Source organism: Chinchilla lanigera, unplaced genomic scaffold, assembly GCF_000276665.1.
Source record: "Chinchilla lanigera isolate Chin_1 unplaced genomic scaffold, ChiLan1.0 scaffold00056, whole genome shotgun sequence".
NCBI lineage: Eukaryota > Metazoa > Chordata > Mammalia > Rodentia > Chinchillidae > Chinchilla > Chinchilla lanigera.
The window spans coordinates 5,468,316-5,482,053 of record NW_004955457.1 but is presented as its reverse complement, the minus strand read 5'-3'; the positions used below and the strand labels follow the sequence as shown (position 1 = coordinate 5,482,053).

Sequence of the window (13,738 nt, the reverse complement as noted above, 5' to 3'; positions counted from 1 at the left end):
CATAGCATACAGAGCATAAGCAATATAGAAAGAAGCAAGCTCTAAAGATTTTATAAAAGTATTTTCTTTGAAAAACTACACCATCCCTTCTGTGTCTTAGACGCCAATACAGAAGAAAACTTTACCTAATATTTTGCATAAGTGCTGCAGATATAAAGTGAGATGATTTGAACCTATTACAAAGCATCTAAATTACTGACTTAAAGTAGATACAGATTTCATGGGTGGCCTTAGTTGTAATAAAATAGGATTATTTTATTCTCTGATATTTTCTCAGAAAAGTAAGAGTGATTAGTTTTAGTGTAAGTGAACACAGAGATATATAGACACCTGCCTTTTACTCTTGGTCACGATGGCTAACTGGCTGACACCTGCAGAACTAAAGAATGAGCTCTGAACTCTCAATCAGCAGTCTTAGGAGCTTGATCACATGTCTTATTTGAAGAGCCTAGTTTATTACTTGGAACGAGGAAGTAGAAGAATTTAAATAATGATAGGCTTACAGACCTGTGGGGATTAACATGGCCTTTAAAGTGCTTCTCCAAGCAGAGAGAAAATATGTGGCAGGGAAGCCCAACACTAGGTAGTCCGTCCTTTTAAGACTCTAAAATATAAGGTATGTGAGCTTCAGTAACATGAGGATTTCATAACTGTTTCCATGTCTGTTGTTATTGTTTTGTTTTGTTTTGTTTTCGAGACAGGGTCTTGCTACATAGTTTAGGCTGGGCTTGAACTCATGGTGATCCTCTTGCCTCGTCCTCTCAAATGCTGGGATTACGGGCATGCACTACCACAGCCAGCCTGTCATTGTTGTTTTGTCCTGGCAATTATTGTTATTGTTACAGGCCCATGACCGCCCCACAGATGAGCAGGTGTGATCAAGGTCATAAGGGGACCACCACAGCCAATCACACCATGTCGTCTGGGGTGAACACCAGGTAATTCACTGCCCCTTTTTTCCTGTGCTCTCTCAGTTTCATACAACCTGAATTTCAGTTATTGGGAATGAAAGAAATCCTGAAAATAGTCAATATTAATTGCGAAATATTCCAGTGCAAAGAAACACAAGTGAGTTTAGAGTTACAAGAAAATCAAGGTTTCTTTTAAAGTTGTCAGAGAGAAACCCAGACCACTTTGGGAATTGGCATTTGTGTTGGTTTGTTTGCATTACCGTGCTAAGTGGTCTATGAACTGTTCCAGTGTGGTTTCATTTGCCTCCAGTAAAGGCAAATGAAATAATAATAATGATTTTTCATCCCTGTGGTTGATTTTCTACAGACAGTTTACCCAAACTTTGCCTTATGTCCTCAATGATGCTTTGATGATTGCTTGATCTCCTTCCCTCATGTTGGTATAACTCAGACACTGACTGTACTAGATAATCCTTTACCTGCTTCATTCTATCTGTGTGAACTTCTAAATATCCAAAACACAAAAAAGTAAAATCACCTTCCCCTTCTAAGGAAGATATAAGACAGAACAAACCCACAGTTGCTTAAGACACAGTTCTCTTTTCCTAATATGGAGTAGTTAGCAAGGAGCTCATAGGAAAACCTAAATAATTTTCTGCTCTCTGAAGCATATTTTTAAGTGTGTGTCATTATTTATGTAAACTTCTCCGCTCATCATACATATTCATATTAAAAATAAGGCAAAAATAAATTCAAACCCAACCATAAATTACTTGATGTGATCATTAACTCATGCATTAACTTCTTACATTAAGGGAAAATGCTACCGTACCATTCCAGTCATACGCAGAGACTTCTCTGTGCATATTGGGTTAAGCTCAACTACTGAGTGAATGCAGAAGAGAACTCTTTTCATGCCAAGTGTCAATTAATCACAAAGCAGTAAGTCTCCAGAATTGAAGGAAGTCAGCCATATTTCTTCCTCTGATCACCTGAACTAGAGCACAGAATGTTAAAACAATGCCTTAGAATTCATAGTTCTTAAAAATGTCTCTCCTTTGGCTATCTTCTGTGATTTTAATGTATTTTTCTGTATTTAAAGTATGTGGCAATGAAACAGCTTTCATGGCAGCTATAATTGCCTTGTATGTGATAGCCAAACAAAAGATAAAGATTTCCTATTTTAGGATTAACATGTATATGCTTGTGAGTTTATCAAAATATGTCATTAAGGGCTTTTCATATAAAATTATATAAGAAGCCTCCGCAAAGGGCCTTCCTAGCTCTAGTTTTCACACAGTGTTTTCTGACTCCTAGGTACCAGGAGCAAGGAGCCAAACTGCACTTCATCAGGTACAGAAAGACCTGCTCAAATCCCACTCCAGTTCTGACGTGGGATGCGGGTAGAACTCCACTGGATATATTCAATGCAATTGAATAGCAAGTCGGTACAATTTGGGATGACAGGCTTTTCTACTCATGATCCTTCCGATGAGTCCACCTGGCCCCGAGCTACTGATTACTTCACTCAGTAACAATCTTATGATTGTCTTCACACTCTTCCCATAGTTGACACATGCCCACCTTTCCACACCCCTGGCTGATCTTTTCTCATTTCCCAGGGAAAATCTGCACTTACTGGAGGAAGGGCAAGGACTTCCCAGAGAGGAACTGGATGAACGTATTGCTCGGGAGGAGTTCAGAAGACCAAGGGAATCCCTCTTGAATATTTGCACAGAATTCTATAAGCACTGTGGGCCAAGGCTGAAGATTTTGCAAAACTTGGCTGGGGAGCCACGGGTCACCGCCCTAGAGCTGCTAGATGTGAAGTCCCACATGAGGTACCATCCACACTTTCCCTGGGCTGAGTGTGGACACAACTCGGGCCATGGGTTTGAGTGTGTGTGTGTGTGTGTGTCTGTGTTGGGATGGGGTGTGGGAATTTTTATCCTCCAGGATACGTATTAAGATACTTGAGATGAGTTGTTTCTTGCAACTTGAGTACATATCACACAGAACCCTCTGGCAAAGTGTTCATGAAGTCTACATAAAAGGATCTCAGGGTAGGCAGAGAAAACGTTCTTAAGGCAGGAAATCACAGTCCATATATTTGTTCCTCAATAAAAGAGAACAAATGAAAATTTCTGTCAGCTAAATTTGGGCTAATTAATCTTCTTCCAAATACTATTACTTGCTCAGATTCTAATTTTTTACAAGAATCCCAGTTATTTTTGTTATTTTACATGAAAAAATACACTACCACTACTACTTTCTGCTAAGGACTTGTTCTGACCCTGGAATATCTGAAGACACAGTAATAAGCCCTGCTGGGAAATGAGTAGTTTTAATTCTTAGCCATAATTCTTAGCTTGGGCCTGAAATCCTTTTTGTAATTATTGTGCATGAGATAGCCTTCAACTATTGAAAGAAATGTCCCGGTAAAAATCCTGGACTGGATCAGGCCTGTCATTATTTTAAAGGTTTAAAATGGCTCTCCAGGGGCTGGGGATTTAGCTCAGCGGCAAAAGCACCTGCCTGGCAAGTGCAAGGTCGTGAGTTCAGTTCCCGGTATCGGAGAAAAACCCAAACTGCCCCCCCCCAAAAATAAATAAATAAAATGGCTCTCCATAGAAAAGCCCCAGAATTAGTTGTGTGTGTATTGGTATATCCCCCTGCTGTGGAGATAACCTCTTGCTTGTTACTCATTTATAAAGATTGCGTTTGTATTCTTTGATTCATTCAGATTTGTAGCAGTTTATAAAGGGTCATAAAAAGAACCCTTGAAAAAAAAACTTCATAGATAGCAAAAGCTTTACTTAGAAAATTTGGTGTACCTATAAAATTAAAGGTAGAATTACATTCTAGTCACTCAGAAATTATTATGTAGCAAAGCACTATTCCCTGATTATTGACTTTTTTAAGATGGCCTTTTGAAAATAAAGAAGGAAAAGCAAGAGGTAGAAATCTATGTGAGTACAGGTGCTTTCCCTGTAGACCTATTTCATGCTCTGAATTATGATTGCATGACTGTGAACACCAAGAGAATTCCAGAGCTTTGCTTCTGCTCACATATCCACTGTACATTCCTGGGGAAGAGCTGATTTCACGCTGAGAAGTTCAGTTCCTGGGCAGAAGGTTTCTGAGAAAAGGCAGGAAAGTTTGGAGTGTCAAATCCTGTTTCTAGAGCAACTGAGGGCTCCAGTGGGTCCCTCTTCTTCTTTTCCCACTGATCAAGTCTTGCTGACCTGAGTCTGTGAATATAGAAACATCATATTCTCAGAGTCAAAAAAATGGCTGCTACCAACAGCCATTCTGTGAAAGGGAAAAAGATTCCTAAAAGCTGATAGAGAGAGAGAAAGAGAAAAAAAGAGGAAGAGAGAAAGAGAGAGAGAGAATGAATAGAAATTCTAAGTGTCATAAAAAGCGTCTCTGTTGACTACACTCAGGAGATTTGGGGGTGGGGAGTAGAAGTCAGAGAGAACTACAGCTCCCTCTAGAGGTCAACACACATTAAAAGTTAAATGAGCTATAGTTTCAAGTGCCTAGTATAGATCTAGGATATGATAGATACTAATGCTAATAAAAATGATCCAATGTGGAAAATAGTTTATGTTTGTGATAGGATCTGCACAAGAAATAAATGTGAGGTCATATTAGGTGTTATTTGTAAACCATACATTTAACTTTGAGCTTCTGGATTATCAAAGCCATGAGTGAAAAGTACTCAGTTACAAAATTATGGTGTCAATAAAATTAAAACTAAAATTTTTTTAATTTTTAAAAAAAATTACTCCACTTTTCTGGTGGAGTAGTATTTTTTAAAAGTAACAAAGAACAAGAAGTATCCCCTGTTTGTATTTGTTAAAAGGAAAGTAGGCTGGTACATCCTCAGCAATGTCCCCAGAATAGATAAATGCCTAGGTCACGTGTCTGAATGTTCCACCATAGAAAGTTGATATGAGGATCATAATGCAGTGTGGGAAGGTCATTCAAGAGCATCTGGACCAGTGGGTGGGCAAAAGTTTTAGTGCACAGGGGAAATTTAGACTAAATGCCATCTATTAAGGCAATGACTTAGAACAAGTTTTGATAAAGACAGGTCCGCATGTTCTGTGGCCACACACACACGTGTGTGTGTGTGTGTGTGTGTGTGTGTGTCAAACTAAATATTTAAAATTTGGGGATTGTGGATACTATTTTAAAGCATAAGAACAGATACCATCAAAAGAGAAACATCACAATTATGTATTGAAACATACATGAATAAAATGATTGTTGTTCTGGCTTTGCATATTCAAGTGGTTCCTAGAAATAAGTATTCAGTGAGCAGACCTTGCCTATTTCTCCAGTGTCCTCACACACTTACCTGCTTAGGAGACAGGCTCTGCAGATCCGCAAGCACCATGGCAGGGAAAGATGTGAGGACTGGCTTGTCCATTCCTTCCGGTTGCCTAGTCAGAGCTGATTTAAAAAGAGAAATTGGAGTGATATAAAAGATACAGGGGATATTTGAACAAAGAATTTGGATCAAGCCAAAAAGCTAAGAAGTTGTGTTAAGACAATCTGTTCTCTTGCCTTTTCAGAATATATGGGCGATTACCATGTTCTCCCAAATAGCAAATTCACTTTGTCATATAAACAAGAATTAAAGAAATTCAAGTAATAATCTATAAAATGACTCTCAAGTTTAACTCTATGTATTGTTATAGTGCTTAAAATACACGAATTGATCATTGCTCAATACAATCTCTGAAACAAAAAAATGGAAAGAAATAAGTGCCTATAGATACGCTTTTATCTGTCACATAAACAACTGAAGAAAGAATTATTTTCTGCGTGGCACATTATGATAAATAGATTTTTTTGAAAGAGCATATCAGCTGTTCAAAATGATTTCTTCAGAATACCCCAAGTCCCCATTTCAAGGACAATGAGAATGTTCAGTTTGGAGGAAGACAGCATGAAGAGACAGTAACTATTTCCCAGTTACAAAAGCTGGCCATGAAGAAGACGGATGGGATTTATGCCTCCAGAATTAATCCTACTAGGAAGAAACTAAAGGACATTTAGGAATTTCTTTCCACAGCTTGTTTCAGAGACCTAATATGAGAGCTGCTGCAAGTTGGTGGACCAAGCTGCCTTGCTTGTACAGTTGTAAATTCTCCCATCATGAAGCTGGTCAGTGAGCATCTTGTAAAGCATGCAGGTGTCAGAGAGGCACTGGCTTTGCTGTGATTCCTAAAGCAGCTCTCCTAAAGGCGAGCTCTTATACTACAGATCCTCTTGGGCATTTTTCCTGTCTTTCTTGTTCTTTTGCAGTAATCAACATTTCCCTGTATTAAAATGCTGTAGTTAATGTGTGAGAAAAGGAAGAGCACATTATTGTCATTGTACTTTTCCTAATGCATTTATGGATCTGTGCAGGGATCACTCAGGGCAGCTAGCAAGATAAAAAGAGTGACAATGAGGGATTGTTGTTGATATATGTTAGACGAGCAGGGGGAGGAAGGATATTGGAAAGAGTGTCCTCAGTTCAGGGATTTGATGTATAGGCAGGAGATGATTAACATGAGGCTGTGTGGAGACATTTTCATTGTGACATTTTAAGTTTATTCTTTGAAAAACAATCCTTTTAGGTTGGCAGAGATTGCACACTCTCTTCTGAAGCTGGCGCCATATGACACCCAAACAATGGAGAGCCGTGGGCTTCGGCGCTACATCATGGAGATGCTGCCCATTACCGACTGGACAGCCGAGGCAGTGAGGCCAGCCCTGATCCTCATTCTAAAGAGATTGGATAGAATGTTCAACAAAATTCATAAGATGCCTACCTTGAGGTGAGGAGGCCTCCTAGTCAGCTGTTGATATGATAAGCCTCAAAGTTAGAAGTTATCATTTGTTAACGCAGAAGGGAAATCTGAAGTTGAATGAGTGAGTTAAAAGTTCTTTTCTGGTATTTGTGCACAGTTAATTAAGACTAGAATACCTAAATAGGAAGATCCATTCTGAGGAAGTAACATTTTTTTAAAGTGCATTCATCTTTAAAACAATCTATCTGTTCTTAGCTGTCACTGTTCCTCATCTGATGTACATAAGAAATTTAGTAGGTAGCCTGCAATCCTTTTTGAAATAACCCAGGGTAGCTTAAAACAACCAACTAAAACAAGAATAAAAATTAGTTTGATATTCTAAGAACTGTACTTAATGTGGTTAGTTAACATATTTAGGTACCAATTTAGAAAAATGACAAGATTTACAATAATCATCTAAACAGCTGCTAAAAGTTTAGAGGATGGATAACAAATACCTAATTTTCACCTTCTTCTGTGTAATTCTAAACATATGCACTTACCACTTCACTTCTGTTCAGTGGCCTAAGGAATATTCACTGGTACCCTTCTGATAAGGTGAAGGGATACCTCTGAACCAGTCTACACAGAGACATGAGCTCAATTTGGAAAACATAGTCTCAGTAAGCAGATAATTCAATTAATACATGCTGATAATCCCACTAACTTGGAAATTTCAACTTGGATTAGTTTGAGAGTTCTCTGTCCTTTCAAATGAAAGCAAAAATCAAAGCAAATCTTCCCAAGAATCTGTAGCACTTGGTGTTTAGTCTGTCAGGATTCTCTTAACCTCTTAACCTCTTTTTCACATTTGTGCTCCTATTAGGAGGTTTTGAAGGAAAAAAAAGGATGATTTCATGCTAATAGTTGATGGCTTTTCAAATGTTCTTTTATACTGTGGTGATAAGTGTCTAGACATTATTTTAAGATTTCAGTGGCATTGGAATGCCTGTTTGTGAACCACTGTATCTACAATGATCCCTGTGGAATATGTGTGTCTGTTGGCAAATAACTGCTCAAAGGCTTATAGTTGTCTTACAAATGTGCATGATAATACTGTTGCTTAAGTAATTTGATATCTAAAGTTGTTTAGCACTTCTCCATAAACTGGCCCATTTGTCGTATAATTAAGACCATTGTAAATAACATCATGCTTCCAGAAAGCAGACTTCTGGATCAATGCACAGACTTGGTCAGTTGTAGAGAATTTCTTGGGAGGGATGGTGTGTATGAAGTTAGCTTGGATTTAACTACTTTAGGTGACCTTGTTCAATACAAGACATATTGACTGAAGGTGATCTGTGAACTCTTGGGCACTTTGGCATCAGAAATGTCAATATGTCATGTATGAACAACATTTCCACTGCATCATTGCAGAGACTGTATTTTAGTAGAAAATGTAAGCTCAGAAAGTATTTCCACGAAAATATATGAAAGTAATGCTGATACAAGCAAACCCCAACTTGTTTATGTGAGAGTCACAGGAATGAATCTTTCAGTACTGAATTATAGAAACTGGATTGATTTTTATTATGGAAAAATTCCATGTCCATCCAATTGGGTTATGTGCTTCACCATTTATACTACCATAAAAGTATCCCAAAATATGATTTCGTACGAGGTCAACAAAGAATGCTTTTTAAATAGACAGATGATTTCTTTCTAATGTGACTTTTTTTGACATGCATTAAGCCATATAAATCCAATTAGTAATCTTGTGTCAAAGATGATAGAATCAAGTGTAGTCTGCTAGACGGATTTCAGAAATACAACTGGGGGCTGGAAGTAACTACCCTCATGATGAGTCCCCTAACACGACAACCTTAGGACCCCCTCTCAAAGCTAAAATCAGGGAACTGAAAATGCAACCCATTCATCATCTTTGTTTTTTCTTCAATAGATTTTGTCTCATTAGTCGGTGGGGCAGGAGTGCCTCTGCTACCTGCTACGTTTTCAGTATCTTCTTCCCCTCCCAGTGTGCTCTGTACTTTTGGAACAGCATGGGTAAACTCCATCCCGTGTGAAGCACGCTGTTGTCTCAGACACATGTTTTGTCTTAGATGGCGTCAGAATCATTGTCTCATTCACTTGTTTCACACTCTCCAGAAGGGAGCCAAGCTGCTAATGGCTCCTATATTGTATTCCAGGCGACAGGTTGAGTGGGAGCCAGCCAGCAATTTGATTGAAGGGGTTTGTTTGACACTTCAGAGGCAGCCAATCATATCCTTCCTGCCTCACCTTAGGTCACTGATCAATGTCTGTGTCAATCTGGTGAGTAGCCACGTGGCAATCTTATGAAACTTTGCACAATTTAACTCTGCTATTGATTTCTCTGAATTGAAGATTTACAGGTCAACCACTTTGTGCCCCTACCCATGAAAACAGATGGCTCAGGTGACACTGAAAATAGTGAGGTACATTTCAAGGTGGTGCGTGGGGAGACGCAGGGGCCCATCCCTGCCGGATGGGGTTTTGGTGTGCTGCTTCCCACGCGCTACTCTGACATCTCACCTCTTGAAGCTGCGCTGAGAGCTGAGGGCTGCCAGTTGGAGAGTGGGGTGCTGGAGACTGCACAATTGGCAAGAAGTTGAGGAAGTCTGGGGTGGAGACCTTAAAACACAGAGGGTTTTACTTTTTTTTTTTAGTGCAAAATGACACTCTGAGTTGGTCAGTCTAGGGTTTATGTAAAGAAAAAAATATTTATAATCATTTATGTAATATCTAGAGTCTGGTCCCAACAAGGTTTTGTACAATGTATGGAAACCATATTAGAGCATTTCATTGAGTAGGATCTGCCGCTTAATTAGTTGAGCAATAAATCTGTAGTTGGAATGCCTAGTGCAAATAGAGCTTTTGCCATCCTCACTGTTGTCAGTATTTGCTCCATCAAAGAATGTTGACTGCGCTCCTTTTAATACACAAGTAAGTGTCCAATCTCCTGACTGGAATAGCTTTTTGGTTCATCTCTCATTCTTTACATAGCTGTCTATAAGCAGCATTCTACAAAACCTTGTGTGAATCCACTCTAGTGATCGATCTGACTCCAGACATTACTTGCCTTCGGGAGAAGGCAACAAGATAGAAAAAACTGAAAGTAACATGCCCAACCTTCAATTTATTATTAATATTATTACCATCATTATTATCATTGAATGAGACTCCTTTACTACGGTTGCATGAAGTTGCAATGGTCAAGGCTGGTCATGTGCTCTGTTTGTATTTCAGGTGATGGGAGTGGTAGGACCTTCCAGTGTTGCTGATGGATTACCCCTTCTTCATCTCAGCCCTTATCTCTCACCACCTCTGCCCTTCAGCACAGCTGTTGTCCGGCTTGTAGCATTGCAGATACAGGTGTGACTGCCTTACCTGTTTGTCACGCTCGTTAAGAGTTGCTGGTTGAGACACCAGATCGTGGTGTTCTCTTTCTTTCTGCAAAGGCTGGGCAAAATCTGTGAAACAAAAATGGGAACATCTCCAAACTTTGATAGGTTTGGAGCTTCAGCCCTGAGCGTGGCCCTAAGTTGTGCTTCTGTAATTCTTCTTGAGATCTCAAAAATAGCAGAGTCACTTAGTTCTGCCACAACCTTAGTAACCCCTTAAGTCAATCAAAGTGTGCAAAATAATAGTGTACAGATAATCAGCTCACAATTGTTAATTAAAAGAGGCAGTAGTATTCAAAGTCTGGTTTTAATTTATTTTCAGAAAGAATTACAACATAAAATTCTTTCACATGTTATTACCAGACTTTGAATATCTTAATTTTCTTTAATGATTGTGGGTTGAATATCATGGGTGATTTTTGAAAAAAGAAATTTCTTCCACTCTATTTCTTAAAATTAAAATAATGGTTTTCAAGGCAAAAATGTGCAAATTCCCAATACCCCTGCCTATTTCTCTGTGTTACCAATTTTAAAAATATTAAATGATTGAAAAGCTCTGTGATCGATGAAAAGTACACAACTGATGTAAATGGGTAACTGATCTACCCATTGTCTGACCATCAGACTTGATAGCCATCATCCAAAGAACAAATAGATCATAGAGAACATATTAAGAAGTGTGGTTACCACACCAAAGGGAAACAATGACAGCTCCAAAGTGATATATTTTAATAACCTGTTCCAAAGATCATTTGTTTCTTCTTTATTGCTTATTGTTTCCTGGCTTCAAGAAGGCCTTAGGCAGGGATCAGAGGACTTTTAAATAACTTCCAAATGGAACAAGAATATTTGTCTCTAAAATATTCATTGGTGGACACATGGAACAAATTAATTGGGAAATAAGGTTGTTTTGTATCTGACCATATGTATTATAACTTTTCATTTAATATTCAAGATGTCATGTCTTTTTAGGCACATAGCTCTCAATTATGTCAAGCAAATGGTAAAGTATCAGTTTTGATTGGATCTCCTACTGTATGCTGCAGAGACAATTGAACTAATAGTTCACAGGAGCGGTCAGCAGTGATTCAGCATCTCCGTCATGCTGTGTAAAGACAAACATACTAAGTGGACGTGATGGTCAATTAATCTTTCTTTCTATTATTGCTGTACAGGCTTTAAAAGAAGATTTTCCTTTAAGCCATGTGATCTCCCCGTTCACCAATCAAGAGCGAAGGGAGGGGATGCTTTTAAATCTGCTCATCCCATTTGTGCTCACAGTAGGATCTGGAAGCAAAGGTCTGATTAATTTAACTGAAGGAAACTTATCACTGTTGTTGTGTTCTCTTAAATATCAGGCTGCTATTCCTTTTTCCTTTTCCCATGAAAGCCATTGCTTGAAGTCAAGCTGAATGGTTTAAAGAGGGTTACCTTAGAAAACAAGAATTTTTCTTTCTTTCCAGTTTAGCTGCCTTGGGACAAGTTTCTCTGCTCTCTTTAGAAGACACAGCCTATTTAAAATCATTTCACTACAGCAAAAACAGCAGTAAATTGTTTCAGTCCCATTAAGAAAATGGGATTAGTTGAAGTATGATGTGATGAGAAGTGACAGGTGGATGGACTTTATAATACTGCCACTGAGTTTAGCAGAAACCCTGCCATCGTCTTTCAGTTTGGATGTCTTTTCATTACTCTTTCTTCTTAGGGGGAGGTTTCTTTTAGGAAAAGCTAATCTCAAATGTAAGGACAGTACGTTATGAGTATTCATGAAAAGGAGATTGAATGGTAAGCAGGAGATCTGGCTAAGAATGTAAGCCTTTGGGTACTAAATATGAAGATTACTCAAGTGCCGGGAATGTTGTGTATATCTTCAGGAGAAGCTGTGTTTGGTGGGAAACACCTGAATTTCAAGGGTATCCTGGTTTGGAATTGGAAAGAGCTGCGTTTTTCTGTGATATGGAAAGTCTACCTTGTGACTGTTTTTCTTTCCCCTTCCTCTTCTGAACTCTGACCTTCAGATAGCCCGTGGCTGGAGCAGCCCGAGGTGCAACTGCTACTGCAGACAGTCATTAATGTGCTTCTGCCCCCACGGATCATCAGCACATCCAGGAGCAAGAATTTCATGCTGGAGAGCTCCCCAGCCCACTGCTCCACCCCTGGGGATGCGGGGAAGGACTTGCGCAGGGAAGGGCTGGCTGAGTCCACTAGCCAAGCCGCGTACTTGGGTGGGTGCTCTCTCCTCCACCCTTCCTGTGTGCACGCCTGTGTGTGTGTGTGTGTGTGTGTGTGTGTGTGTATACATTATGTGAATATGGATGTATGTAGTGAGTCCACCTCAATTCAAAGTATTTAACAAAGCTGCAGGAAATATCTTGCAAGTATAGTTTCCTTCAGGAAGCATATGTCAAAAACACAATACTTTCATATCTGCAACCTGGTTGTTCCCATTAGATGTCTGGGAAATGTAAGAAAGGCATCTGTAGGAAGGATTCCTTCTTGCTGGTCATGTACAAGATCACTGGTGAGATCTAGAGCTATTACAAGGTCTACACTCAGCCTACTATACAAGTACACCATGTTGCATAATTCATGGGGCTCGCTGGTCTGCCATCTATGTGAATAAAGCCTTTAGATTTGGGCATTCTACATCCTGTGCAGTAAAACATGCTGGTATTGTAGTTTTTTTGTCATACCTTTCACAAGCTATTTTTCTTTGCTTACAATTTCATCTTTGAATTTCCATCCGGCTCTTTACTTGAGGCAGACCAGTCTACTTATGCTCTCCCTATAGGCATGCCAATTTCCTTCTCATTTCAGCTCCTAGGTTTTCATTAACCTATTGCTGCCTTTAATTTGGTCCTCTCCTGTGGAGTAATCAAAAGCCCCTCTATGGCCCTGAATAGTGGGGCTGGGGGAAAAAGTCACTCTTGGCTCAGCAACAAGAATGAAGACACTGCAGAAAATCACAAAAGGAGAAATTTGAGAAAGCCTTGCTGACATTTTTCAGTTCACCAAGCAGATCTTGGTGAGGAGGCCAAGATGAATGGAAACACCAATTAAAACAGGTCCCTGGAGTCTGGAATATGTGGGATGTTTGAACTTCATTTTAAGGGGGTGTGTCTGAAAATGATGTGGTTGACAATGAGAATGAAAAGGAGAAAAAGAAGTATGTGCACAGAACCTACCCACGTGGGTACTTGGTCACCACCGCATGAAGTAGACTTAGATAAAATTCCCACTCTGGTACAGCACCCTGAATAAGGCTGGGGAGTGCACATAGGACGACAGAGAAAAGGAGCTCACCATGAAGGCATGGGTATGAAAAAACAGTTCTGTCTACTTTCTGTCTTTTTTTTTTTGGCAGGGTGTGGTTTGATACAGGGTCTTGAACTCACTATGTAGCCCATGCTAGCCTCGAACTTGAGGCGATCCTGCCTCAGCTTCCCGAGTGCTGGGATTACAGGCATGCACCACCACACCCAGCTTACTTACTTTCTGCCCTTTTAAATGTGTTTTGTTTTTGTTTTATTTTGCTTACTTAGAAAGGCCCCTGCTTTTCTCATTTTTCTGAGACAAGGTCTCCCTTCACTATGCAGTT

At 39.4% G+C, this 13,738-nt stretch overlaps 1 protein-coding gene across 4 annotated transcripts in view; it reads left to right on the top strand.

Annotated features, from left to right (window-relative positions):
• The window catches only part of Unc80 (unc-80 homolog (C. elegans)), a 204,032-nt gene that overhangs the window by 167,233 nt on the left and 23,061 nt on the right, over positions 1-13,738 (top strand). For 3 of the 4 annotated variants that reach the window (XM_005396953.1, XM_005396950.1, XM_005396951.1), the window contains 8 exons: positions 846-938; positions 2,229-2,264; positions 2,534-2,752; positions 6,548-6,748; positions 8,908-9,031; positions 9,986-10,111; positions 11,316-11,439; positions 12,159-12,365. In XM_005396953.1, the coding sequence (XP_005397010.1) occupies positions 846-938; positions 2,229-2,264; positions 2,534-2,752; positions 6,548-6,748; positions 8,908-9,031; positions 9,986-10,111; positions 11,316-11,439; positions 12,159-12,365 (1,130 nt within the window). The remainder of the gene's footprint in view (positions 1-845; positions 939-2,228; positions 2,265-2,533; positions 2,753-6,547; positions 6,749-8,907; positions 9,032-9,985; positions 10,112-11,315; positions 11,440-12,158; positions 12,366-13,738) is intronic. The other variant, XM_013520683.1, reaches the window with a different exon arrangement.